This window comes from Podarcis gaigeae (assembly GCF_964106915.1).
Source record: "Podarcis gaigeae genome assembly, chromosome: 16".
Lineage (NCBI taxonomy): Eukaryota > Metazoa > Chordata > Lepidosauria > Squamata > Lacertidae > Podarcis > Podarcis gaigeae.
This window is the reverse complement of record NC_139693.1, coordinates 27,648,081-27,675,343: the sequence shown is the minus strand read 5'-3', so window position 1 is coordinate 27,675,343 and position 27,263 is coordinate 27,648,081. Positions and strand designations below refer to the sequence as shown.

Below are 27,263 nucleotides of genomic sequence, written 5' to 3'. Positions count from 1 at the left end.
AGAAAGGTGCGAAGGTCAACAGGAGCGCAAGAAGTCATAGTGATTGGGAGGTTCTTGGTGTGCAATGATCAGTCCCCAAATGAGAAGCGATAAACAGAGAACTACGGAGCAAGCATTGTAAATGAGCCGCTTCTTCACCTCCCGGGGTAATGGGTGACTAAATAGCTGCATTCCTGCCCCCAAAAGCCCAGGCCGACCCTGCAGGACTTTCCCTCTCCCAGCCCCAGTTGCCTCCTCCTCCTCGGCCAGCTGGACTTCCAGCAGGATGAAGGCGCTGCAGAAGATGGTACAGCTTTCGCGATCCACTGATTTCTTCCAGCGATTCCTGCAGGGGGAATCCAACAAGAGATAAGATTGCGGCGGGAGGGGGGTGGCTTTGCGGCACGGAAAGCAAATGGGTTGGTTGACCGGCGAGAGGTTCGAGGGGTTTTCTGGGTCCAGGAACTCGGGGCGGTCCAAATGTCAGATACGAGGATGCCCCAGAGCTGCTTGGAGTCAGGGAGGGCCTGAGCCGGTTGCCTGCAGGAGGCCGAGCGGAGAAGCGTGCTCCCACTTGAAGGTGCTCAGTAGCATTTGTTGTTGTTGTTGTTGTTTAGTCGTTTAGTCATGTCTGACTCTTCGTGACCCCCTGGACCAGAGCACGCCAGGCACTTCTGTCTTCCACTGCCTCCCGCAGTTTGGTCAAACTCATGTTGGTAGCTTCGAGAACACTGTCCAACCATCTCGTCCTCTGTCATCCCCTTCTCCTTGTGCCTGGCCCAATATCAGGGTCTTTTCCAGGGAGTCTTCTCTTCTCATGAGGTGGCCAAAGTATTGGAGCCTCAGCTTCAGGATCTGTCCTTCCCCTTCCAGTGAGCTCTCGGGGCTGATTTCCTTAAGAATGGAGAGGTTTGTTCTTCTTGCAGTCCATGGGACTCTCAAGAGTCTCCTCCAGCACCATAATTCAAAAGCATCAATTCTTCGGCAATCAGCCTTCTTTATGGTCCAGCTCTCACTTCCATACATCATTATTGGGAAAACCATAGCTTTTACTATACGGACCTTTGTCGGCAAGGTGATGTCTCTACATAGAATTTCAGAATTGTAGAGCTGGAACGGGCCACAAGGGTCATCCAGTTCAACCCGTTGCAATGCTGGAAACTTTTGCCCAACTGGGACTTGAACCCATGACTCTTGAGATGAAGAGCCTCTTGCTGTACCCACTGAGCTATCCCAGCTGTCAAGTATCACAGTACTGTAGTCGAGGTAGTTTGGCAGTCTTCCCCCAAGATATAAAACCAGAGATCTGTGCAGCTTCAACAGCAATCAAAATGCAATTGTCTTGCTGCTCTATCTTGTATCTAGTATTGTCTAGTACACTGGCCGGCAGCAGCACTAGCTCTCCGCGGGAGATGCTGCCTGGGGGGACCTTCTGCATGCAGAGCAAATGCTATGTTGCTGAGCTTCGGCCGTTCCTTTTAGGACCCCCCCCCCCAAAAAAAATCCAGAGCTGCCAAATGGGGGCTGTCGCACTTCGGGGGCTGGGCTGGCCTGGCTTCAGGAAAAGGCACCTTGGGGAGCGATCCTCAGTCCGCAGAAGGACCGGGTGGCCGACCCAGCCCTCCCCACACGGCCCCCACGACCCTCCCGGTCGCCTCCAGCGAAAAAAGCACCCAAAGGATGCTGTAGTGGGTGGGACCAGGCCGGAGGCCATCCCCCCCAACCATACGGTCCCCCGCAAGGGGATCCCGGCGCCTACTAGGCTAGCCCCGCTGGCCTCTCTCCCAGAGGCACTCTGCACATGCTCAGAGTCGCCCGTTGCGCGACGAGCCTCCGGGCTCAGCTCCAGCCAAGAAGCCCTGCCCAGCGCGGAGTCTCCGCCCCCCCCCCCCCCCCTGCTAGCCGGCCGGCATCTGCCTGGAGAGCCGTGGAGGGAAGCCGAGCCGGGCCGAGCAGGATGCCGGACGGAGCCCCGCAGCCTCTGCAGCCGCCGCGCCGCCAGGTGAGGCCCCGCCCCGCTCGCACACCTGGCCAGGACCGCTGGGGGCGGGGGCTGCGTCACGCTTCCGGGGCTCCTCTGCGGGGGAGGCGACAGTTAGCAACCCTCGGGCGATCGGATATTTGCAAGGGTCTTCCCTCCCGGCCCTCTCGCCCCCTGCCCAGACTGGCAGCCCAGGACCCCTTGGCTCGCTGGGTGGCCCCGCCAGGCGCCCGGCCCGGGAGGCCGCCGGAGGGTCCGGCACAGCGTGCCCTGCCGAGTGGCAGCGACAGGTGAGGTGGAGACTTCCGACCCGGAGCCCCTCCGTCTCTAACCGGCATGCCTGCCGTCTCTAGCTCCGGGGACAAGCGGGGAGGGGGCGGCGGCGGCGGGAGGGGGGGGTGTCCCTTCCATGCTTTCTGCCCTGCTCAGCTGGGCTGGCTGGAGCTACCAGCCGCTCCAAAAATTAAATTTGGAAACATGCCCAAATGCAGGAATCTGTAAACAAATATATCATAAATCGCAGAAGACAATAAAGATTAAATATTTTTATCTGCCACTTAGAAAAGCTGTTATCCACCAATTTTATTGTTGTGTCTGCTTTTTTCTAAATTCAATTGATGTCTAAATTTTCCCTTCTATCTCTTCCATCTCTTAAACTAATCACTCCAGGAAGCTTCTGCATCAAGACTTCCAAACTTCCAAATTTTTGCTCAGCACTCTTTTCTAATTACTGGCACCTTATTTTCTCCATTTTAGTGCAAATTAACATATTGGCAGTAACTGTTAAATTCTGTGTCAATTCCTTATTCTTGATTTGTTCCTCCAAATGTTCCAATAAATCTCTTTAAAAGAGTATTGGCAGGATTATTGTAATAATCTGCAGTTTTGTAAGAGTATATATTAAAAGTAGATGAATAAATGAGCAAATTATTTTAATTTGGATATGCAGAAGATATTAAAAATAAATTTAAGGAACCGAAGAAAGAGGAGGAAGGAAGTCAAGTTTTGAAAAGTTAAGATGATTGTAAAATTAGTGAAATGTATAAACCTGAAAAGGATAAATAAAATAATGATAATAAAACTCTTTTTAAAGAGTTACCAATGAAATTGTTAATCTCTTTTCCCAAAATCTTTAATTTAATGGGCGTGTGCATTTCATTTTTAAACTGGGAAGGGTGGGGTATAAATAAAATTTTATTATTATTATTACCCACAACTCCCAACATTTACTATCTCACCTGGTATATATTTTATTCAGTTTCTGTGATGTCTTATATGCCACTGGTAAAAGCAGTTTAGAACGATTTTATCTTATGTTTACGCTGAGGAATTGCAATGGTCCCAAATTAAAGATTCCCTGCTCAACTTTCATCCCATTTCTCTCAAAATTTGTACCATGTTGTAGATTTCAGGTACATAATCTTGGGATAAAAGAAAACACTTTAAAATAAAATGTAAGAAAAGAACAGCCTGCTGGATCAGGCCAATGGGGACTCATCTAGTCCAGCATCCTGTTCTTAGGGGGCAGGGAAATCCAGATTCCTGTGGGAAGCCTGTTACAAGCAGAACCTGAACTCATTCTGCCCATCTGTGACTCCCAGCAACCACTTACTGCTCTGACCCTGAAAGCAGAGCTAAGCTATTATGACTAGTAGCCATCGCTAGCCCTCTCACAAATTTGCCTAATTCTCTTTTATAGCCATGTAAGGTTTGTTTTGTTTTTTTATAATATTTTTTATTAATTTTAACATATAAATTATAAAATGTACCACAAAACCTATCACTTATACAATCTTTTTAGACTTCCATCAGCACCTCTGATGATCCACCGTTTTAACCGCTTCTTATGCATTTCTTAACTTTGTATTGCCTTTACATCTCTTAACAAATCATCCTCTCCCTTGTCCATTTTTACAATTACTTCTAATAATACTCCTCACAAAACTTCTTGCAACCCTACAAACGTCTGTTCTTCACAATTACTTTTCAAATAGTCTGTAAATTTACTCCAGTCTTCCGTGAATTTCTGGTCTCGCCGGTTTCGAATCCTTCCACTTAGTTTATCTAATTCTGCATAGTCCATTAACTTCATCCTCCATTCTTCAATCGTCGGTAACTCTTCTTGCTTCCATTTTTGGGACAATAATATTCTTAAAGCCATGTAGGGTTTGTGGCAGTCACTGCATCCTTTTTTTTTTTTTAATAATTTTTTATTGTTTTTACAAAGCAAAAAAAGCAGGGAACAAGGGTATAGGAGAAACAAACAAATCACAAACAAATACATAAAACATGACTTCCCCATACCTCCCCTTCTCTGCATCATTATTTTATAATGTGTCAGCAACCCTTCAGTCAATTTCTCTATATATTCTCATTAAGTTTCCCCCTTTAATTTACGATTTACAGCTGTAGTTCTTTGTTTCTAGCCTCTCGACATCTTAAAAGGTAAAGGTAAAGTACCCCTGCCCGTACGGGCCAGTCTTGCCAGACTCTAGGGTTGTGCGCTCATCTCACTCTATAGGCCAGGAGCCAGCGCTGTCCGCAGACACTTCCGGGTCACATGGCCAGCGTGACAAGCTGCATCTGGCGAGCCAGCGCAGCACACGGAACGCCGTTTACCTTCCCGCTGGTAAGCGGTCCCTATTTATCTACTTACACCTGAGGGTGCTTTCGAACTGCTAGGTTGGCAGGCGCTGGGACCGAACGACGGGAGCGCGCCCCGCCGCGGGGATTCGAACCGCCGACCATGCGATCGGCAAGTCCTAGGCGCTGAGGTTTTACCCACAGCGCCACCCGCGTCCCATCTCGACATCTTAACCGTCCAATATTTTACAATAGTTCTTAAGGTATACTTTAAATTTTCTCCAATCTTCCTCCACCGCCTCCTTCCTCTGGTCACGGATTCTGCCGGTCATCTCTGCCAATCCCATATATTCGATCACCTTCGTCTGCCATTCCTCCAGAGTGGGTAGTTCTTGCATCTTCCAATACTTTGCTAAAAGAATTCTTGCTGCCGTGGTTGCATACATAAAGAAAGTCTTATCCTTCTTCGGTACCAATTGGCCCACCATGCCCAGAAGAAAAGCCTCTGGTTTCTTTGAAAACGTCCATTTAAGGACTTTCTTAATTTCATTATAGATCATTTCCCAGTAGGCCTTAATTTTTGGGCAGGTCCACCAAAGGTGATAGAAGGTTCCTTCAGCTTCCTTACATTTCCAACATTTGTTATTGGGCAAATGATAGATCTTAGCAAGCTTGACTGGAGTCATGTACCACCTGTAACAGTCACTGCATCCTTTGGGAGCAAGTTCCACAGTCTATGCACTGCATGAAAAAGGACTTTCTTTTATTTGTTCTGAAACATCCAACATTGAGCTACATTGAATGTTTCTGAGTTCTTTCTCCAAGAGAAGGAGAAAGAACTCTCTCTCGCTCTCTCTAATTTTTATTAGATTTTCTGTATTACAATTTAGAATACTCATTTAAACATCCTTAAAATATCAATGACTTCTCTTCTTCTCTTTCCATGGTTCATTTTCATATGATAAATCCCTGCATATTTTACATAAACCATTCAGTATTCCATTATTACATCCATCAAAACTTATTTACACTGTTGAATTTATCTTAATGCTGCCAACGTTTTCAAGTGTACACAATTTCCCCCCCATATATTCAATAAACATTTTCCAGTCTTCTCCAAACGTATGTTCTTCTTGTTCTCTTATTCTATACGTTAAGTCTGCAAGCCGCGCATGTTCCATCAGCTTAAGTTGCCATTCTTCTTTGGTTGGGACCTCGCTTGTTTTCCATTTTAGGGCTAACAAAACACGGGCCGTAGTAGGAGAAAGACTTTTCTCTATCTGCTTTCTCCATGTCAGGCATAATTTTAAATTCCTATCATGTCGCCTCTTACTTTTCTCTGAACTGAAAAGCCACAAACGCTACAACCCTTTTCATAGGGGAGTTGCTCCAACGCCTCAATCATTCTGGTCAACCTTTTCCTACTCCACAATATCTGTGGCTAGAAGGCCTTTTGGGTCCATTCCAAATCTACAGTTATATATATATATATATATATGCTTTCGTAGATTTTCACGGGTACAGGAATGCAGGTTTTGGTGTCCTCGGGTGTCTTCCCGTGTAAAAGTTGGGGTGTCTAGGCGACGTTTCGACGAGGTCTCACTCGTCATCTTCAGGCTGGTGCTTTCGGCTTCTTGTTACTGGAACAAGAAGCCGAAAGCACCAGCCTGAAGATGACGAGTGAGACCTCGTCGAAACGTCGCCTAGACACCCCAACTTTTACACGGGAAGACACCCGAGGACACCAAAACCTGCATATATATATATATATATATATATATATATATATATATATATATAATTAATTTTAACATATAAATTATAAAATGTACCACAAAACATATCACTTATACAATCTTTTTGGACTTCCATCAGCACCTCTGATGATCCACCGTTTTAACCACTTCTTATGCATTTCAATTCTAGGGACGCGGGTGGCGCTGTGGGTAAAACCTCAGCTCCTAGGGCTTGCCAATCGAATGGTCGGCGGTTCGAATCCCTGCGACGGGGTGAGCTCCCGTCGTTCGGTCCCAGCTCCTGCCCACCTAGCAGTTCGAAAGCACTCTTAAGTGCAAGTAGATAAATAGGGACCGCTTTATAGCGGGAAGGTAACGACGTTTCCGTGCGCTGCGCTGGTGCTGGCTCGCCAGCTGCAGCTTTGTCACGCTGGCCACGTGACCCGGAAGTGTCTCCGGACGGCGCCGGCTCACGGCCTCTAGAGCGAGATGAGCACGCAACCCTAGAGTCGGACACGACTGGCCTGTACAGGCAGGGGTACCTTTACCTTTATGCATTTCTTAACTTTATATTGCCTTTACATCTCTTAACAAATCATCCTCCCCCTTCTCCATTTTTACAATACTTCCAATAATACTCCTCACAAAACTTCTTGCAACCCCACAAACGTCGTCTGTTCTTCACAATTACTTTTCAAATAGTCCGTAAATTTACTCCAGCCTTCCGTGAATTTCTGGTCTCGCCAGTTTCAAATCCTTCCTGTTAGTTTATCTAATTCTGCGTAGTCCATTAACTTCATCCTCCATTCTTCAATCGGTAACTCTTCTTGCTTCCATTTTTGGACCAATAATATTCTTGCTGCTGTTATTGCATATAAAAAGAGCTTACATTCCTTTCTCAAATCTACAGTTCTGTGATTCTATGACACAGTATCCCAAATACAGTCATATTTGTTCTTCAAAAGCCATTGATGTGCCTTCCATTGTTATCATGGGCGTAGCCAGGATTTATGTTGGGGAGGGGACAGGATACCCACCCATCCTATGTTTGGCTCTGTCTAGCAGATTCGGAATGAAATCACTCAGCAACAGTTGCTTAAAATTACTTTCTTTTGACCCCAAGTGCTCAGAAAAATCTGTCAAAATCTTTCTACAATTTCTACTTTTAGTTAAGTATTTTTATTTATTTACTTGATTTGGGGAGTCGGGGTGTACGGCTACGCCCATGATTTTTATTCCTTCTCATGTTTCCTTCTCTTTAACTTTTTGGCTGTCGTTGAGTTGGACCCATTTCAAATACTTCACTCAGGGTTTTATAAATTATAATCACGTTCTTATCCTACCACTTGACCTACAATCTTAAATTCCTCATTAAAAATAAAGGATTAAATGAAAATCTGCCCTTGATATTATATTCTTTCAATCTCCCCAGACATCTAAAGCTGCTTTAGTTCAGTGCATTTGCCGCGCTGTCAATCAATTTCCTTTTTTTTCTTTTGGGCCGTACCCTGGAAGTAATTGTTGCCAGTGGAGTCTTAGCACAACCGTGTTCTAAGATGAACCACTGTGTTGCATAGGTGACTTTCAGTGACTGGGCACTTAATGTGAAATGTCTTGTTTTATAAATCATTGCTATACAGTATTAGGAAATTTATATTGTTCTATTTGGTGCTCCTCAGTTGTGTGTTGCATGCAGAATGTTATTGTATGTTGAAAACCAAATAAGTAAGGAAACATCCTTATTTTCTGAATGTTTCTGGGTCTTCCCTCAGCTTCAAGGCCGGGTCTTGATCCTGACGGTCTGTGCTGCTGGAATTGGGGGCACATTCCAGTATGGATACAACCTCACCATCATCAATGCCCCAACCACAGTAAGTCCTTACCTGACAACACTTATCCCAGTTTCCCCAACTGTTAGCAGAGAGCAGGCCATCTCTGTTTAGAGGGTTCTAGGGTCATCACGTCTGTTGATGAAGCATTTTTGTTTCCTGGGGTTATATTTACAGTGGTTACCTTGGTTCTCAAACTTAATCCATTCAGGAAGTCCGTTGCAAAACCAAAGCGTTCCAAAACCAAGGCAAACTTTCCCATAGAAAGCAATGCAAAACGGATTAATCCGTTCCAGACTTTTTAAAAAAACAGCAATTTAACATGCATTTTACTACCTAACGAGACCATTGATCCAGAAAATGAAAGCAATAATCAATGTACTGTACTATAAAATAAATAAGACAGCATTGTAGATGGTAAAAATTTAAACTATTTTTTTTCTTACCTGCACTTATGATAGTCATTGTTTGAATGGGGGGCTCTTATCCATTTCTGCAGTCACACAATCAATCAATAGCTGAACTGGGTTCCACATAGTCACAAAAACAAATTAACCTAAAAAGCCTCAAAAACAAAAACGCAAAATAAGTAGCAAAAACAAAAGCGCCAAACCTAATCCGTTCCGGAAGTCCGTTTGACTTTCAAAATGTTCGAAAACCAAGGCACAGCTTCTGATTGGTTCAGGTGCCCCAGAAACAATAGCTGACAGCTGCATTGGACATTCGGCTTCTGAAAAAGGTTCGAAAACCGGAACACTTACTTCCGGGTTTTTGGCGTTTGAGAACCAAGGTACCACTGTACTTGCCTTGTGATCCTGTTAACTTGCCACGGGTTCACAGACTGAGGCAGCAAGTGGGGCTGGCCCCCTCTCTCTTTTAGGGTGCCGTGAAGCCGGACAGAGAGAGGTTTCTTTCCTTAGGGGTGAATGTAATTTTTCGGGAAGGCTCCTTTGCTCTTGTCTGTTTTGTACACCTCCCCTCCTGAGTATTTTGCAGCATGTTGGCCATGTCTGCATCCTCACTTTCCTCCTCGGGGTGGCATATGTGGCTCCCCACCCTGATTTTTCCACAACAACAGCCTTGCGAGGTAGACCAGGCTCAGCGAGAGCAACTGGTGCAAGGTGACCGTGAGTGGAATTTGAACCTGGAGGTCTCTCCTCCCCATCCAGTACTCACCACATTAGGTCCTGGGAAAATGATATGTCGCATGCAGCACCTGCGGAAAGACCGTTGTCTGTTTTCTCCCAACGTGACTTCCATTTCAGTACATCCAGAGCTTCACAAATGAGACGTGGCTGGAGCGGACGGGCAGCCCTCTGGAGGGGAAGGTGATCACCCTGATCTGGTCCTCTGTGGTCTCCATCTATCCTTTGGGGGGGCTCGTGGGAGCCCTCCTCGCAGGCCCCATGGCCATTAAGCTGGGAAGGTGAGGAGGCGCCTTGTAGATTTCTGCTTCAATGGGCTAAGTCTCACAACCATTTTCAGCTGCTGACGCCCCATGGGGGACCCGGCCCTGTGTCAGTCTGTTGGTGGAGGGCAGGGCCAGATTTAGGTCTGATGAGGCCCTAAGCTACTGAAGGTAATGGGGCCCTTTATATGTCCAGCTGTCCTTTGTCAACAGCAAATGGTTGCTGTTTTTTGTGTTGAATACTGTATTTTTTGCTCTACAAGACGCACTTTTACCCCTCCAAAAATTAAGGGGAAATGTGTGCGCGTCTTATGGTGCGCACTGATCCCTCTTGCTCTCCTGGCTTCACTTCGCTGAAGGGTTGCTGAGCAGAGAGGGAGAGATATTTTTTTTCTTGTTCTCCCCCTCTAAAACTAGGTGCGTCTTATGGTCCGGTGCGTCCTATAGAGCGAAAAATACGGTATATGCTATATGGTAATTTATGGACCTAATAGGTATCCAAAGCCATTTGCACATAACAAAATATGTCTTTTATCAATGTAATTTTTAAAAATGTTTTCATTAGCATTTTCAACATAACAACATATCAAAACATATCATATTCATTATTTTCTCCCCTTTTTCCTCACCCCTCTCAAACCCTCCCTCTCCTCCCCCAAAGACTTCCCTCAGCTCCTCTCTGTAATTACAAAGTAATTGTTGAACTGAAACACAATTAAGAATTTTGGAAATGTACATCCAGGTTTTGCTTTTTTTCCTTTAAATTTTTTGGGGGCACCCAAGAGAGTGGGACCCTTGGCTATAGCTTGTTTAGCTTATAGAGTGGTACCTCAGGTTAAGTACTTAATTCGTTCCGGAGGTCTGTTCTTAACCTGAAACTGTTCTTAACCTGAAGCACCATTTTAGCTAATGGGGCCTTCTGCTGCCGCCGCACCGCCGGAGCCCGATTTCTGTTCTCATCCTGAAGCAAAGTTCTTAACCTGAAGCACTATTTCTGGGTTAGCGGAGTCTGTAACCTGGAGCGTATGTAACCTGAGGTGCCACTGTACGTAAATCCGGCACTGGTGGAGGGGTAGGGGTGGCTATTGCAGAACTCACGCCGCCTGCATTTTAGACGTTGAACTTTTTACTGCCAGCATCTCAGTGCCTCAATTTATCAGTTACATGTAATTAAACCAGTTATTAAACTGAAATGAATCCTGTTCCAGTTAACCTAACCTGATTCCAAATGGCCTGGGTTGTTGTTGTTCTGTTTTGGGGGGTTTTTTGGGGGGTGTGAGTATTGGCAAAGCCCAGGTGAGAGATCTGGGTGCTGGTCCCAGTACAGCCCACTGCTTTCTCTGCTTGCTTTGGATGATAGCTGTGGAGTTCACCCAAAGTCCAAGAACCATTCTCACCCGCATTACCGCCTCCTGCCAAGACTGACATTCATCTCCCTGGGAAGAACTGGGCGTTCCAGGCAGCTTTCCCTTCCGCGGGGGGGGGGGGGCGGCAAGCGTGCGGGTGCAGCTGGCTTTATGAGCCAGGGAAGGGCAGGCCCAGGAGCCGCTCCCTTGGGCCTTGGCACTGATCCTGAAGGGAGAGGGGGCTGTTAGGGTTGGCCAAGGCAGGGGGTGTCACATGGAGGTTGGAACTTAGTGTTGACCAAGGAAAGTCACTGTGCCAAAACCAACGCATGAGGGGAGAAGCACAGGGGTGTGATGTGCATCCTCGTTATGTCTGAACTGGGCTCCTGAGTCCTTTTGTTATGTACTGAGTTGAATAGGATCCAAAAGGCAGCAGTCTGATTGATCCTAGAACAATAGGATCCAGAATGCAGCAGTCTAATTGGTCCTAGAACAATAGGATCCAGAATGCAGCAGTCTGATTAGTCCTAGAACAATAGGATTCAGAGTGCAGCAGTCTGATTGGTCCACAGGAGCCACCCAATCCAGCTCCAGGTGGAAGGGAATCCGCAACCTGATTGGCCTACAGCAGAATCCCTGGAATTAGCCAATCACGTGGGGTCCATTTTGTAAATAATGTATATAAATCAGACATTCTGGGGGAACTTCCATTCCTCCTCACCACTATGAGCTGAATAAAGAGCATGAAAGCCACTCTTGACTCCGAGTATATTTCACCTTTTATCCCTCTTTCTTTCTCCGAAGGAAGAAATCTTTGCTGCTGAACAACTTGTTTGTGGTCTTGGCTGCGGTGTTGGTGGGATTCAGCCAAATGGCCAAATCCTTTGAAATGATCTTGCTGAGCAGATTTCTTGCAGGAATCAATTCTGGTAGGTAAGGAGGAGCGGGCGAGTTCAAGGTTCCCTACAGGCCACACCACTGAAAATGGGGAGTGTGTGTGAATCTGGAAAGCGTCTAACCAACTGAAGGATAACCAGGCAGCCCTTAAGTCTTCAGTCAAGGGATCCATGTCAGCAGATCTTTCTCTGCCAGTTCTTTGTCATCCCAAGAAACAGGGCCAACTGGGACACTGCAGGGTTCTGTCCTAGGCCTGATGCTTTTCAACATCTTAATAAATGGCTTGGATTGAGGAATGGAGGGGATGCTTATCAAATTTGCAGATGGCACCAAACTGGGAAGGGTAGCTAATGCTGCAGAAGACAGAATTGGGATTCGATATTCCCTGAAAACAGATTGGAGAACTGGGCCAAAACTAACAAACTTAATTTCGATAGGGACCAATATAAAGTTCTACACTTAGCAAGGAATAATCAGGGGCACAAATATAGGATGGGGGACAGCTGGCTTCACACCTGTGCACGATTTAGGGATCTTAGTAGACCACCAGCTTAATGCGAGTTAACAGTGTGATGCAGCAGGAAAAAAGAAAGTGCTATTTTAGGCTGCATCAACAGAAGTATAGTGTCCAGATTAAGGGAAGTAATAGGTAAAGGTAAAGGGACCCCTGACCATTAGGTCCAGTCGTGGCCGACTCTGGGGTTGTGGCGCTCATCTCGATTTATTGGCCGAGGGAGCCAGTGTACAGCTTCCGGATCATGTGGCCAGCATGACTAAGCCGCTTCTGGCGAACCAGAGCAGCGCACGGAAACGCCATTTACCTTCCCGCCGGAGCGGTACCTATTTATCTACTTGCATTTTGATGTGCTTTCAAACTGCTAGGTTGGCAGGAGCAGGGACTGAGCAACGGGAGCTCACCCCATCGCGGGGATTTGAACCGCCGATCTTCTCATCAGCAGGTCCTAGGCTCTGTGGTTTAACCCACAATAGTCGTGCTCTGTTCTTCCTTGGTCAGACCACACCTGGAGTACCGTGTCCAGTTCTGGGCACCACCATTTAAGAAGGGTATTGACAAGTGGGAAGGTGTATAGCCGAGGGGCGACCAAGATGATCAAAGGTTTGGAAACCAGGCCTTATGAGGAACGGTTGAAGGAGTTGGTTATGTTTAGCCTGGAGCAGAGACGACGGAAGGGGCATGATAATTGGCTGGATGTAAGGAAAGCAAGCGGTGGGGGGGGGGCTGGAGGGGAGTGCCTCCCTCACCTTTGAACATTCCTAGAGCAATAAACAAAGTTGATAGTTTTGGGGCATGAGAGGGAAAACATTAGGACGAGGTGCGAGGCTGGTGGGGTGAGTTTGGGCAAAGGTTAGAACTTGGAGAAAGTTACTGTTGTTTCTGCAGGCTGGGGAATAAACAAATGTCATCTGACCAGTCCCAGCTGGTCTGGAGTCTCTCTCTGTGTGTGCGTGGGGGGGGGGAGACGAACCACTATAGATTGGAGCACTGCCACATTCCTGATCCTTGTTTGCCTCTCCTCCTGGCCAGGCGTGAGCATGAACATCCAGCCTATGTACCTGGGAGAAAGCGCCCCCAAGGAGCTCCGTGGAGCCGTGGCCCTGACGTCTGCATCCTTCACGGCCCTGGGGTTGGTGATGGGACAGGTGGTTGGACTGAGGTAAGGCTGAAAGGGGCATCCTGGGGAAGATATTGGGGGGGGGGTTACCATCCTCTTTCCATCCCCCTAAAAAATAGAAGAAAGAAATCCTCAAGGGCACAGCATACCTCTGCATCTCTTGCAGCAATCCTGGCTACTTGGCCCCATAATGATCTGCAGCATCTTTGCCCAGAAAACTACCGTATTTTTCGCTCTATAGGATGCACTGGACCACAGGTTGCACCTAGTTTTTAGAGGGGGAAACGAAGGGGGGGATTATTCCCCAGCCCCAAAGAGCAAAGAAGCCAAGACAGCGAGCAGGATCCATCCTGCTCGCTGTCTTGGCTTCTGCCATAGCTGCACAACCTCTCCAGGCAGGACAGGCTGCGCAAGGCTAAAGAGGCCAAAACAGCGAGCGGGATGGATCCTGCTCGCTTCCTTGGCTTCCTCTTTAGCCTCGCGCAACCTCTCCAGCCAGGCTATGGCAATTCCCCCACCTCCCGCAAAAGCCCACAAGAGCTGTGCATCCTTTAAGGAGCGACCAGCTCCTGCGGGCTTTTCTATGAGGAGGGAGAAGGGACTGACTGGCCTTGGGGAAAAGCCCCCAAGAGCCGCCCGAAGCTTGTGTGTGGCTCTTGGGGGCTTTTCCTGCCTGCCTCCCCCCTGCATTTGCTCCATAGGACGCACAGACTTTCCCCTTTAGATTTTAAGAGGGGGAAAGTGCATCCTATGGAGCGAAAAATACGGTACTTGGATGCTGAGCAGCTACATTAAGCCCTTCCTGGGGCACAGAGAAAGAAGCTGAGGTGGGGCTAGTATTAGGATTATGCGGGGCTGCTTTCTGCTGAGTCTGACCCTGGCTCCATCTAGCCCAGCATTGTCTACACGGACTGGCAGCAGCTTTCCAGGGTTTCAGGCAGAGAGTCTCAAACCTACCTGGACATGCCATTCAGGATTGAAATCGGGGCCTTCTTCCTCTGAGCTGCAGCTCTCGCCTTCTATTATTTCTTTATATGGTGTTTTAATGTGTTAAGTTGCTTTGGGGCCGCTGTTCTGTGTGCAAAAAGTGACAAACAGACATAAACAGAAAAAGTAAATGCGTACATTCGACTCGACGAGGCCCAAACTGCCGGCTCAGAAAGGTTCTGCTCACACAATTCTGTCTTTTTAATGCAGAGAAATTTTAGGAGCGGAGGAAAGCTGGCCTCTCCTCCTGGCCAGCAATGCAGTGCCTGCTCTGATCCAGCTGGTCTTGCTGCCCTGGGCCCCGGAAAGCCCCCGGTACCTATTGATCGACCGAGGAGATGAAGAATCTTGCATCTGTGGTGGGTGTGCTCAGTGCTTCTCCTTGCTTAAAAAAACCTAAAAACCCAGCTCAAGACAAAACTGCTTTCTGGTTCTATTGTTGCATCGAGTTCCTTAGTTGCTTCCATTCCAAAGGCTCTGAGTTCCAGTCTGGCCTGGTCTTGATCCAAAAGGGCAGGCTTCACCCTGTATAAATAATCGCTACTCGTATGTATGTTTAAGGCAAGGTTCCCCAAACTTGGGTCTCCATCTAATTTTGGACTACAACTCCCATCATCCATGACCACTTGTCCTGCTAGCTAGGGATGATGGGAGTTGTAGTCCACAAACAGCTGGAGACCCAAGTTTGGGAAACCCTGGTTTAAGGGAAGATCTGTAGGGGATGGTGCATGGTTCCTCCCATAGGAGAAAGCAGATTCACAACAAGAGTAGCTTGAGCTGTTTCCTGTACCCCTGTCATTTGTGAGCTGCCTTCCTAATTTGCTTTCAAGCTCACCCCAAGCTCCAGGAGCTCAACAGGTGCTCAGAGTATGTTTGGAATCCCTAATAAAACTCCGAGCATCTCCTGGAGTTTGACCGCTCCATCTTCATGCTTGCGGCCCTGATGTTGCCTCTCTTGCCTCTTCCAGCTTTGCAGAAGCTGCGGGGCAGCGACGACCTGGGCGGGGAGATGAAGGAGCTGCTGGCCGAGCAGGCGGCCCTCCGAGGGGTGACAGCCAAGGCCCCCTGGGAACTCTTCAGGGACCCGGCTGTGCGGTGGCAGCTCATCACCATCGTCTTTCTCAGCAGCGCCATGCAGCTCTGCGGCAACGACTCTGTGAGTGACTGGGAGAAGGCAAGGGAGGAATCAGCTTGAGTATTGGCAGGGTTGTGGGCAGTGGCATAGCATAGAGCTGGTTGTCACGGGTGCAAAATTGTTAGGGGTGCAACATTTCAACCAGGAAGTGACCTCTCCAGACAATGGAACAACTCATCTCTGCAGCTGAGATCTACTGGGCGACTCAGACACCCAAATGTGCATGCATATTCCACCCGCCACATGGCCCCGGGCACTGGCAACCTACGCTATGCCACTGATGAGGGGGGTGCCAGTTCAGGTCTTTAGCCGGGGCCAGGCAGGAGCTACCCAAAAGTGCCAGGCTCCAGAAGCAGAGAGACCCTTCTGGTGGGCTTGTCAAAGGCGTTATGAGCCAGGCTGGACTCGGGGGGGGGGGAATTTGGCCGTCCTTGACCCACACAGCACAGGTCTGGGGGTTGTGTAAGAACAGGAGGGGATGCGGGTGGTGCTGTGAGTTAAACCACAGAGCCTAGGGCTTGCCGATCAGAAGGTTGGCGGTTTGAATCCCCGTGACGGGGTGAGCTCCTGTTGCTTGGTCCCTGCTCCTACCAGCCTAGCAGTTCGAAAGCACGTCAAAGTGCAAGTAGATAAATAGGTACCGCTCCAGCGGGAAGGTAAACAGTGTTTCTGTGCGCTGCTCTGGTTCGCCAGAATCGGTCATGACTGGACCTAATGGTCAGGGGTCCCTTTACCTTTTTAAGAAAAGGAGGTGCTCTTTGGAGCGGTGCTTGCAAAAATATGCTCATCCCTACCACCACCCACTGTCCCTTCTTCCCCTCCTGAGTGCTGCCTCTTGTTCCTGTGTATGTGTCTGCAGCGAAACCAGAGCCCTGCAGCTCTTCATTCATCCTTCCTCCATCTCCCTTTGTGTCCCCCAGATGTACTCCTATGCCTCGACCGTTTTCCAAGAGGCCGGGATCCCTTACGACAAGATCCAGTACAGCATAATCGGCACAGGCAGCTGCGAGCTGATCACCGCCATGACTTGTGTGAGAATCTCTGCTGCCCTTCAGCAGCAACCCGCTTCCTTCTGCTGCTCCCCCCCCCAAATACTGGGTTGTCCGATACGCAGCAACGGAGAGCGCTTGGACCCTTTGCTTTGTGGGGGGGGGGGTCTCTGAGCGGTGAAGTGGGGAGCCATTTCTGGGGGAGGGGGAGCTTCCTGATGGGGGTGGGAGTCTGCTTTCTCTCTCACACCCAGTTCTGTTTGCCTCACCTCAAAATGGGTACTGTTGAGCTGGGGAATGCTCAGAAATGGGCAGCCAGGGTGATGAAGGGGGTGGAGCGATAAAAGGTTGCAGCGCATTAAAGAGACAAGGCCGAGAAGAGGGACATGATGGAACTGCGTAAGTTTCATGTGGTATGGGGGGAAATGGAAAGAGGGAGAGATAAAGTGACTCTCTTGTTCATAGCTAGCTGTGAAACTCAGGACAGACCAAGGGAAGAACTTTGAATCCATCCTGCTAGCAGAAAGCAGGGGTGACAGGTGTGTGTGTGTGTGTGTGTGGTGTCTGCCTGCAGAGCCATCAAATGGCCTCCCCTCCCCTCCCTCCTTTTATTTTTTACAATGAAGAGTGTTAACCAGGATTTGAGTGTGATTCTGGTCCGACTGCACTGGCTACCAATTAGTTTCTAGGCCCAATTCAAAGTGCTGGTTTTGACCTCTAAAGCCTTAAACAGCTCAGGGCCGCAATACCTTAAGAACTACCTCCTTCTATATGAACCTACCCAGACCCTGAGATCCTCTTCTGAGGCCCTCCTTCGTGTGCCTCCTCAAGAGGTCCGGAGGGTGGCAACATGAGAACGGGGCCTTCTCTGCAGTGGCTCCCCATCTGTGGAATGCTCTCCCCAGGGAAGTTCGGCTGGCGCCTTCATTACACACCTTTAGCAAAAATGTTCCTTTTTAACCAGGCCTTTGTTTGATTTGTTTGTGTAGTGTGTTGTTGTTTTTATTCTGGTTATGTATATTGTGATCTTTTCTGTGAACCTCCCTGAGACCTCCAAGTATAGGGCGGTATACGAACTCAACAATAACAATAATAATAATAATTAGATCTGCCGTGAGACCAACTCCCCGTTGCTTTGGGGCAGGCTTAGCGTGAGAGTCCTCCTGGCGGTAACTTCCCTGTGTTGCTTTTCTCCAGAATCTGATCATTGAGCATGTCGGACGAAGGAAGCTGGTGATTGGCGGATACAGTCTCATGTCTGTGTGGGCCATTGTCTTCATGGTGGCCCTGTCTCTGCAGGTAACTGAGCTCTTGAATGAGAGGCTGAGCAGGACCCAAATACGAGTCCGACTCTGTGGAATGGGTTTTAATGGGTAAAGGTAAAGGGACCCCTGACCATTAGGTCCAGTCGTGGCCGACTCTGGGGTTGCGGCGCTCATCTCGCTTTATTGGCCGAGGGAGCTGGGATACAGCATGACTAAGCCGCTTCTGGCAAACCAGAGCAGCGCACGGAAACGTCGTTTACCTTCCCGCCAGAGCGGTACCTATTTATCTACTTGCACTTTTTGGCGTGCTTTCGAACTGCTAGGTTGGCAGGAGCAGGGACCGAGCAACAGGAGCTCACCCCGTCACGGAGATTTGAACCGCTGACCTTCTGATCAGCAAGTCCTAGGCTCTGTGGTTTAACCCACAGCGCCACCCACGTCCCTTACCTTTAATGGGTAGGAGAGGATATATTAATAGCAATTTATCCCTCCAGGTGCTCCTGCATGTCTGTTGAACAGTTTAAAGTTCCATCCTTAGGCATTAATGTGTGTTTTCCCCCACTTTCTTTTTCTTTCCTTCTCTTTCATCACTTTATTTCCTGTAACTGAAATGATTTAAATAAAATGTTAATAATAAAAAGTTCCACACTTGGGAGAAAAATTGAGGCATGTCAGAGTAGACTGCGAAGCCTTCTTTTAATTACGTCCAGCTATGAAGTGAACCGGCTCCCCCTTCTCATTTGCCCCGCTTAACGAAGAAATCAGACTACCAACTGTGGATGTAAGCTTAAAACAGGATTTACTTATGCATAGTCTTTGCACTGGTTCTCAGCCACAGCAGCAGTAAAATTGTGCAGGTTAAATACTTTCATTCACAGTAGAAACAGTCTCAGGCATGATTTGTCAAAGAAAGAGAGAGGGTGGGAGAGGAACAGGAAATTACATAACCCTCCCAGGAGAGGAGGGGAAATGACATCACACAGAACCCTCTCTTCCAATTACATCTCTATGGGCTGAGTCTTTGTCTATCAGTAATACAGTTCTGTGGTCATTTGCTCCTAAACTTATGAACGAGCAAGAATTGTTGGATTTTGACTGCAGTTTCCCACACAATTTTCCACTAACCCCTTTGCCTTTGTGAAATATACTCGGAGTCGAGTGTGGATTTCATGCTCTTTATTCAGCTCATAGTAGTGAGGAATGAAAGTTCCCCCAGAATGTCTGCTTTATATACATTATTTACATAATGGGCTTCACGTGATTGGCTAATTCTGGGATTCTCCTGTAGGCCAATCAGGTTGCGGATTCACTTCCACCTGGAGCTGGATTGGGTAGCTCCTGCGGACCAATCATACTACTGCATTGTTCCAGGACCAATCAGACTGCTGCATTCTGGACCCTATTGTTCTAGGACCATTCAGACTGCTGCCTTTTGGATTCTATTCAACTCAGTACATAACACTTTCCCTTCTTGGATTTGCAGGACCAATACAGCTGGATGCCTTACCTGAGCATGTCCTGCATCTTCGCCTACATCCTGAGTTTTGGAATTGGGCCAGGTGAGTCAGAACGGAGCGGACTCCCTCCCGGGAAAGCTGTGCTTTGGGGCGCTCACGTCCAACCTGAAACAAGAGCAGGCACGGACATCAACATGACGTGGGTGTTTTGTTTGGAAGCCTTAGCATCCATGAGGACTAGATGCTTGTCGATGGAGATTCTCAGTTTGGTGCCCAAAGCAATTGCTATGGAGACACTCCAAAGAGAAGGCGAGTACAGCAGAAATTGAGCAAGTGATACTGGAGGAGCCTCGTTTCCTCTGTTGTGCTCAACACCCTCCCGTTGAAGATTTATTTCTTTAAAGCAGGCTTCCTCAAACTCAGCCCTCCAGATGTTTTGAGACTACAATTCCCATCATCTCTGACCACTGGTCCTGCTAGCTAGGGATCATGGGAGTTGTAGTCCCAAAACATCTGGAGGGCTGAGTTTGAGGAAGCCTGCTTTAAAGCTTCTCGCCATTAACACACCCACACAATCTGGATAGATGTTAGTGTCCTGCCATTACATCTTGACCCTTGCAGTTCCAGAGAGAAAGTGATGAAAAATATGTTTGATTTGCCTAGCCGGCGTGACGGTGATTATGCCCATGGAGATTTTCGACCAGGTGTCTCGCCCAGCTGCCTGCATGATCTGTGGTTCTCTGCTGTGGGCCAACTTGTTCCTGGTGGGCATGGTGTTTCCTTTCCTTGTGGTAAGCGAACTCCGTCCGTCCGACTGCCATGCTGGGTTGAACCATGGGTCAATGCTGTTGGGACAGGATAGGAAGTGGGAGAGACTCATTTGAAACCACCACTCCTCTTTTCTGTCCAATTTCGATTTGCATTGCAATCCTGCTAAGCGGATTTGACAGTCTCCTCCAGCATGAATTTGTCGAAACCGTTTTTTAAATGTGTGTGTGTGTGTGTGTATGTATGTGTATATATATATATATATATATGGGGGACGCAGGTGGCGCTGTGGGTTAAACCACAGAGCCTAGGGCTTGCTGATCAGAAGGTCGGCGGTTCGAATCCCCGCAATGGGGTGAGCTCCCATTTCTCGGTCCCTGCTCCTGCCAACCTAGCAGTTCTAAAGCACGTCAAAGTGAAAGTAGATAAATAGGAACCGCTCCGGTGGGAAGGTAAACGGCGTTTCCGTGCGCTGCTCTGGTTCACCTGAAGCGGCTTAGTCATGCTGGCCACATGACCCGAAAGCTGTGCGCCGGCTCCCTCGGCCAATAAAGCGAGATGAGCGCCGCAACCCCAGAGTTGGCCACGACTATATATATATATATATATATATATATATATATATATATATATGCAGGTTTTGGTGTCCTCGGGTGTCTTCCCGTGTAAAAGTTGGGGTGTCTAGGCGACGTTTCGACGAGGTCTCACTCGTCATCTTCAGGCTGGTGCTTTCGGCTTCTTGTTACTGGAACAGAGCGGGATCTCAATGTTTGAGTTCCTATAAATACTGTAGAGGGGGTGTGGTGTCTAGCCTCCAATGTTCTGGGCAGAGAGGAAGTTCCCAGGCTAGTGTGCCTTTTCTTCTTTTGTTCCTTAATTACTTGAGAGATACCTTGAGTGATTTCTTGAGTGATATCCTGAGTACCACTTAGGTGGGTCATTAGGTGTGGATTAGTTGCTAAAGTCTTTGTGTCTTGACCTCTTGAACTTTGTGAAGAGTTTTCCTGAGAAGATGGCTGTATTGCACTTAGTTGTGCTTTGGCTTGGCTTCGTGTATAGGGGCGAGCTGTGGTTTTGTGGCTTGTGTCAGCCAGATCTGTGTAGGGATTGCAGGGGGGTGCAGCATCCGGAGGTGCCACCATGGATTGGCTACTGGATGGTGTCAGTAATTCATCTGTGGAGAGGGTCTGGGTTTGGGTCTGGTGTGGTTGATTGGTGTTGGCGTTCTGTGTGCCTCTGGATCTGGTGTCAGTTTTTGTGGGGAGGGCTAATTTCCAGATGTCTGGCAAGCGGGATGTGTCGTCACGCTTGTTCATGTTGTGAGGGTGTTTCTCTATCTCGATGGCTTCCATGATTATTCTCTTGTGGTGATGTTCCGTGTTAAAGAGCAATTTGGAATCTGCAAAATTAATTTCGTGTCCTGTTTCTTTCATGTGTTGGAAAAGAGAGGAAGTTTTTTCTTCTTTTTTGACGGCATTCTTGTGTTCTGCGATACGTGCATTTATTCGTCTGTTTGTTTGTCCAATGTACGTGGCTGGGCAGACTTTGCAGGGTATTTCATAGATCCCTTGGTTTTCCAACTGGATTTTATCCTTGGGGTTTCTGAGGATATTGGCTATTTTTTGGTTGGTGCAAAAGGCTGTTTTGATATTGTGTTTATGGAGGATTTTGCTAATTTTATCTGTAGTGCCCTTGATATAAGGAAGGAGGGCCATGCCATTGTTTTCTTCTGTGTCTTGGTTTTTGGGGGGTGTTTCCTTTTGGATTAGCTTCGTAATCCTGTTTTGCTGGTATCCATTGGCAATTAACACATTTGAGAGATTCTGTAACTCAGTTGTCAAGTGGTCTTTGTCAGCCAGGCGTTTGGTTCTGGAGATGAGAGTCTTGGCTACGGAGTTTATTTGTGCAGGGTGGTGGTGTGATTGTGCATGTAAGTAGCGGTTGGTGTGTGTTTTTTTCTGGTAGATAGTGTGTCCTAGGGAGCCATCAGGTTTTTTGTAGATTAGGACGTCAAGGAAGGGAAGTTGGTTGTTGGCTTCTATTTCCATAGTGAATTGTATTTTGGGGTGTAAGTTGTTGAGATGTGTGAGGAAGCTATCCAGTTTTTCCTTCCCGTGTGGCCAAATTACAAAGGTGTCGTCAACATATCTGAGCCAAAGTTTGGGTTTGTGTTCTGACTTGTCTAAAGCATTGGTTTCAAAGTGTTCCATGTACAGGTTTGCGATGACCGGTGAGAGGGGTGATCCCATAGGTGCTCCTTCTATCTGTTTGTATCTTTGTCCATTGTGGATGAAGTACGTGTTGGTTAGGCAGTGGTTGGTCAGGTCCAAGATGTATTCGGGGGGATTGTATTTGTTTTGAATAGCTGTCAAGGCTTCATTAATGGGCACTTGTGTGAAGAGAGATACAACATCAAAGCTCACAAGTAGGTCATTAGGATGTAGGTTTTGCTTCTTTATTGTTTCTATGAACTGGAAGGAGTTTGGTACGTGTGAAGAGATGGATTCTGCATAGGGCTGAAGTTGCTTGGCGAGAAATTTAGCGAGATTTTGTAGAGGTGAGCCTATGGAGCTGACTAGACACGTCGCCTAGACACCCCAACTTTTACACGGGAAGACACCCGAGGACACCAAAACCTGCATTCCTGTACCCGTGAAAATCTACGAAAGCATATATATATATATATATATATATATATATATATATATTCTGTTTTTACAATTTAAGATACTCATTGAAACATCCTTAAAATATCAATGATTTCCCTTCTCTTTGCATGGTTCATTTTGCATATCATAAATCCTTGCATATTTTACAAAAACTAAACCATTCAGTATTCCATTATTGCATCCATCAAAACCTATTTACACTGTTGAATTTATCTTAATGCTACCAACGTTTTAAAGTGTACACAATTTCTATATTTTAAGTCTGCAAGGTGCCATTCTTCTCTAGTTGAGACCTGGATCGTTTTCCATTTTGGGGCTAACAAAACATAGGCCGCAGTAGTGGCACACATAAATAACCTTTTGGGGCATTTCAGTCTGAATTATCCCCAAGGAAAAGGACTGTCTAACTCAGACACCCCCAACCTTTGGCCCTCCAGATGTTTTGGACTACAATTCCCATCATCCCTGACCACTGGTCCTGTTAGCTAGGGATCATGGGAGTTGTAGGCCAAAACATCTGGAGGGCCACAGGTTGAGGGTGCCTGGTATAACTCTAATCCTCTTTTGAAGCAGTCTAAGTTGGTGGCCAGGGACGCGGGTGACACTGTGAGTTAAACCACAGAGCCTAGGACTTACCGATCAGAAGTTTGGCGGTTCGAATCCCCGCGACGGGGTGAGCTCCCGTTGCTTGGTCCCTGCTCCTGCCAACCTAGCAGTTCGAAAGCACGTCAAAGTGCAAGTAGATAAATAGGTACCGCTCTGGCGGGAAGGTAAACGGTGTTTCCATGTGCTGCTCTGGTTTGCCAGAAGCAGCTTAGTCATGCTGGCCACATGACCCGGAAGCTGTACGCCGGCTCCCTCGGCCAATAAAGCGAGATGAGTGCCGCAACCCCAAGGTTGGCCACGACTGGACCTAATGGTCAGGGGTCCCTTTACCTTTACCTAAGTTGGTGACCATCAGGACCGCAAATGCAAATCCTTAAGCAGCTACCATTGCAGACCCTTTGGGTGGGAGGGAGTCCCAGAGCAAAGTGAGCAGCACCAGAGGGGACTGTTCAGATAAGTTTGAGTACGGGGCTCACTCTGTGTGCATCACGGACAAACTGAAGGCCTCTCCTCTCTCCCCTCAGGAAGGCCTTGGCCATTACTGCTACGTCCCCTTCTTCACCGTCTGCGTCTCTGCTGCCCTCTATGTCGCTTTCTTCCTCCCGGAGACCAAAGGGAAATCCTTTCTGGAAATCTCTGAGGAATTCAACAAACGGAACTTCAAAGCGCAGACTCATGAGGAGTCCAGGAGCCTTTCTGAGGAAACAAAGTCCACCATGTTGTAGCCCCCGAAGGATGGAGGAGAAAGACAGGGACACGGGGAGAGAAAGTTGGTTTTGTGCCACCAGGCAGATCTATCCCTCCACACACACACCTGCACCCCCAAATTCCCAGTACGGGGTAAAAACTGCAGCTGAAGCCAGTTTAGAGTGGGGAGGTGGGATGGAACATTTTCTGTTTCTCAAATACTGATTTGCGCATTAAAAGTCCTGTACGGAAATGTCCACTCCCAAGACTTTTAGTGGGTTTTCAGTTTTAGAATTTCTTATACATTGTATAAGAAATAATGCCCAGAGTCTGTAATTTGAACCCTAAAATGTCGTTTCTGACCATCAGCTGCCAGGCTTGGTCAGTTAGGGGGAGCAACGCACTACAGTGGTACCTCGGGTTACATACGCTTCAGGTTACACACGCTTCAGGTTACACACTCCGCAAACCCAGAAATAGTGCTTCAGGTTAAGAACTTTGCTTCAGGATGAGAACAGAAATCGGGCTCTGGTGGCGCGGTGGCAGCAGGAGGCCCCATTAGCTAAAGTGGTGCTTCAGGTTAAGAACAGTTTCAGGTTAAGAACGGACCTCCAGAACAAATTAAGTACATAACCTGAGGTACCACTGTATTCCAGGGTGTTGCTTTGGGGATGATTTTCTAAACATGAAATTGATTCATGAGGAGGGAAAACCCACCTGCGCTTTAATCGATGCCCAAATGTATTCATAGCCAAATGTATTGAGAAGGTTTATTTAGGAGAAACCCACAAACCCCCACCCCCGATCTACGAATGGGTTGCCTCTTTAACATGTATTAACATGCCTGGGGCATCTTTTTTTGACAGAAAGTGTGTTAAAATATAGAAACTATTCCGCAAATCCCTGCTAGAGATCCTTCTGAGAAAAGTCCTGGCTACTTCACTCCGAGTTTAAAAAGTGAATTAATACGGAACCTTGAAAGAACATCCATTGTGCACTGGATTCTTTTTTTATTAAGCGATCGTGGTAGAGTTTCCTCCTTTAAGTTTGCTTGAGCTATTATGCCAGTGTCCCACCCCCACCCCCTGAGCTGTGCCAAGGGTCTGGGGAGTAAGGATGCCTTATTTTCTCTTTCTAGAAATTTCCCTGTTGTGCCCTGTAGATGTTGCGTGGGCTGGATCCTCCTACTGGTTGGACAGGCATATTTTGCTTTAACTGCCTGTTACTGCTGCTTTGTTGAGTTCCTTGCAAGTTCTCTGAGCGGTAGCCGTGCCTGTAGTGCTCCCGTGTGGCCAACCGGAAATAATTTCTCCTCCTTCCTTCACTCAGAGCAGTAACTACCTCAAATAACTCTTGCTTGTGCCTCTCTGCCTTTGGATTTTAGCTGCCATGATGGTGACAACATGGTCTCTCTCTTTCTCCAGCTTCTTCTGGGATGGTCATGCTGCCAGTGTTTCTTCTCCCTGCCCCTCCTTGGCTCTCACTCTTTTACTGCTCCTTCTGCTGTTTCCCAGCAGGCATTAAAACCTTGTCCTGCCTTTCAAAGGCTGCAACATTTTCATTCGAAAAGTCCATATCAGGACAATCCTATAGCTAGAATCACAGAATGGTAGGAGTTGCAAGAGATCACAGCAGCCATTTAGTCCAACCGCCCTGCAATGCAAGGATCTCAGCTAAAGCATCCATGACAGATGGCCATCCAACCTCTGCTTAAAAACCTCCAAGGAAGGAGAGTCCACCACCTCTCGTGGAAGTCTGTCAGAAAGTTTTTTCTGAATGTTTAGTCGGAATCTCCTTTCTTGCAACATGAAGCCATTGGTCCGAGTCCTCCCCTCCACAGCAGGAGAAAACAAGCTGTTCCCTCTTCCATGTGACAGCCCTTGAGATATTTGAAGATGGCTATCATATCTCCTCTTAGTCTCATCTTTTCCAAGCTCCAACATACCCAACTCCTTCAACCGTCCCTCATAAGGCTTGGTTTCCTTAGGAGCTACTGACTGTACAATGCACATCATGCTCCACTGACAGAGCCTTGACTGCTTTCATCGCCCCCCTCTCTGATCCCCGATTTCAGGATCCAGGAGGTAGTGGGGTTTGTTGGGATGATGGGAGGCAGCCATCTTCGTACACCAGGTGGAGGCTCGTTGCCTTATCGAATGCCTTTTCCGGCCACAGGGCATATTCGTCTGCATGTTTGCTACAGCCTTAGCACGCCAAAGCCACGCCTTAGCCACGCCAAAGAAAAATCACAGAAGCAGCAAGGCAGCTTCGTTGGCGCGCATCATTTAATAAACACTGTAGAGGTTAGAGCTTTTGCAAAATGTAAACATGAAAAAGTGTTGGTTTCATTATGTGTGTGAAGGAAATAATGAAATCCTGGCAAGACAAGGGCATGAAATAAATTTATGAAAAAATATATAAATAAAACTATTTCTTTAGAATGAGCAACATGGACTGATGTATCTTCTGTGCCAGTGAAGATTTTAAGAAAATCTGCGAAAACCCTTTTTCTAATGCTGGTTAATGACAGTATATACAGTTGTACCTTGGTTTTCAAACAGCTTAGTTCTTGAACGTTTTGGCTCCCAAACGCTGCAAATCCAGAAGTGAGTGTTCTGGTTTGCGAACGTTCTTTGGAACCTGAACATCCGACTCGGCTTCTGCAGCTTCCGATTGGCTGCAGGAGCTCCCTGCAGCCAATCAGAAGCTGTGCTTTGGTTTCTGAAGGTTTTGGAAGTCGAACGGACTCCCAGAATGGATTCCGTTCGACTTCCAAGGTACAACTGTATATGGGAAGCATATAGGGGGACAGTGGCTTGGTGTCCCAGGTGGCCCCCAACATGCCAAAGGAGCATGGGATGGGGAGCTAGATGCTGTCAGACTCCCGATTTCCAGCAGGCGACAGGGAGGTTTCCTTAGGCTTTAGATGGATCCCATCTACCATTTCCTCTGTTGACCCCAAATAAACTCCCACTTCTTCTTGGCATAGGCAGTTGACATGTAATTGTTTAATTCAGCATTGCAGGCAGATGGAGGGAAGTCCAGGTTTAGTCATTGCCTGCTCTAGATAATGGATTACCAGTTTGGGTAATTGATTACCATCTCTCTGGGCAGAATGTGAAAGGGATCTGCTCTCCCCAACGGCTAGCTTTGTGTCAGCCAGGATATTATTGTTGTGAGTTGTTTGGGGTCAGGGGTTAGGGTGTATGATGCCCGAGTCCCTTCTAATTCCTGGTTCTACCAAGGGCTAAAATCTAATGGTGAATTGGCCAGGCAAGGACCATAGTTATGACTATAGTTATTCCTT

At 47.4% G+C, this 27,263-nt stretch overlaps 1 protein-coding gene across 1 annotated transcript; it reads left to right on the top strand.

Annotated features, from left to right (window-relative positions):
• Nucleotides 1-1,707: 1,707 nt before the first annotated feature.
• SLC2A11 (solute carrier family 2 member 11) lies at nucleotides 1,708-25,331 on the top strand. Its single transcript, XM_083717358.1, has 12 exons — nucleotides 1,708-1,981; nucleotides 8,052-8,150; nucleotides 9,374-9,534; nucleotides 11,667-11,791; nucleotides 13,306-13,435; nucleotides 14,591-14,739; nucleotides 15,349-15,536; nucleotides 16,436-16,546; nucleotides 17,702-17,803; nucleotides 19,253-19,328; nucleotides 19,890-20,017; nucleotides 23,794-25,331. The coding sequence occupies exons 1-12, from the start codon at nucleotides 1,781-1,783 to the stop codon at nucleotides 23,992-23,994; spliced, it is 1,671 nt and encodes a 556-aa protein (XP_083573484.1). The 5' UTR covers nucleotides 1,708-1,780; the 3' UTR covers nucleotides 23,995-25,331.
• Nucleotides 25,332-27,263: the final 1,932 nt, after the last annotated feature.

What these genes read in the sequence shown, in the direction of transcription:
- SLC2A11 (XM_083717358.1), top strand. Translation starts at nt 1,781, where the DNA reads ATGCTCAGAGTCGCCCGTTGCGCGACGAGCCTCCGGGCTCAGCTCCAG. An exon ending in TCATCAATGCCCCAACCACA is followed by an intron (nt 8,151 to 9,373) that starts GTAAGTCCTTAC and finishes CTTCCATTTCAG; the next exon opens with TACATCCAGAGCTTCACAAA. An exon ending in AGCTCTGCGGCAACGACTCT is followed by an intron (nt 15,537 to 16,435) that starts GTGAGTGACTGG and finishes TGTGTCCCCCAG; the next exon opens with ATGTACTCCTATGCCTCGAC.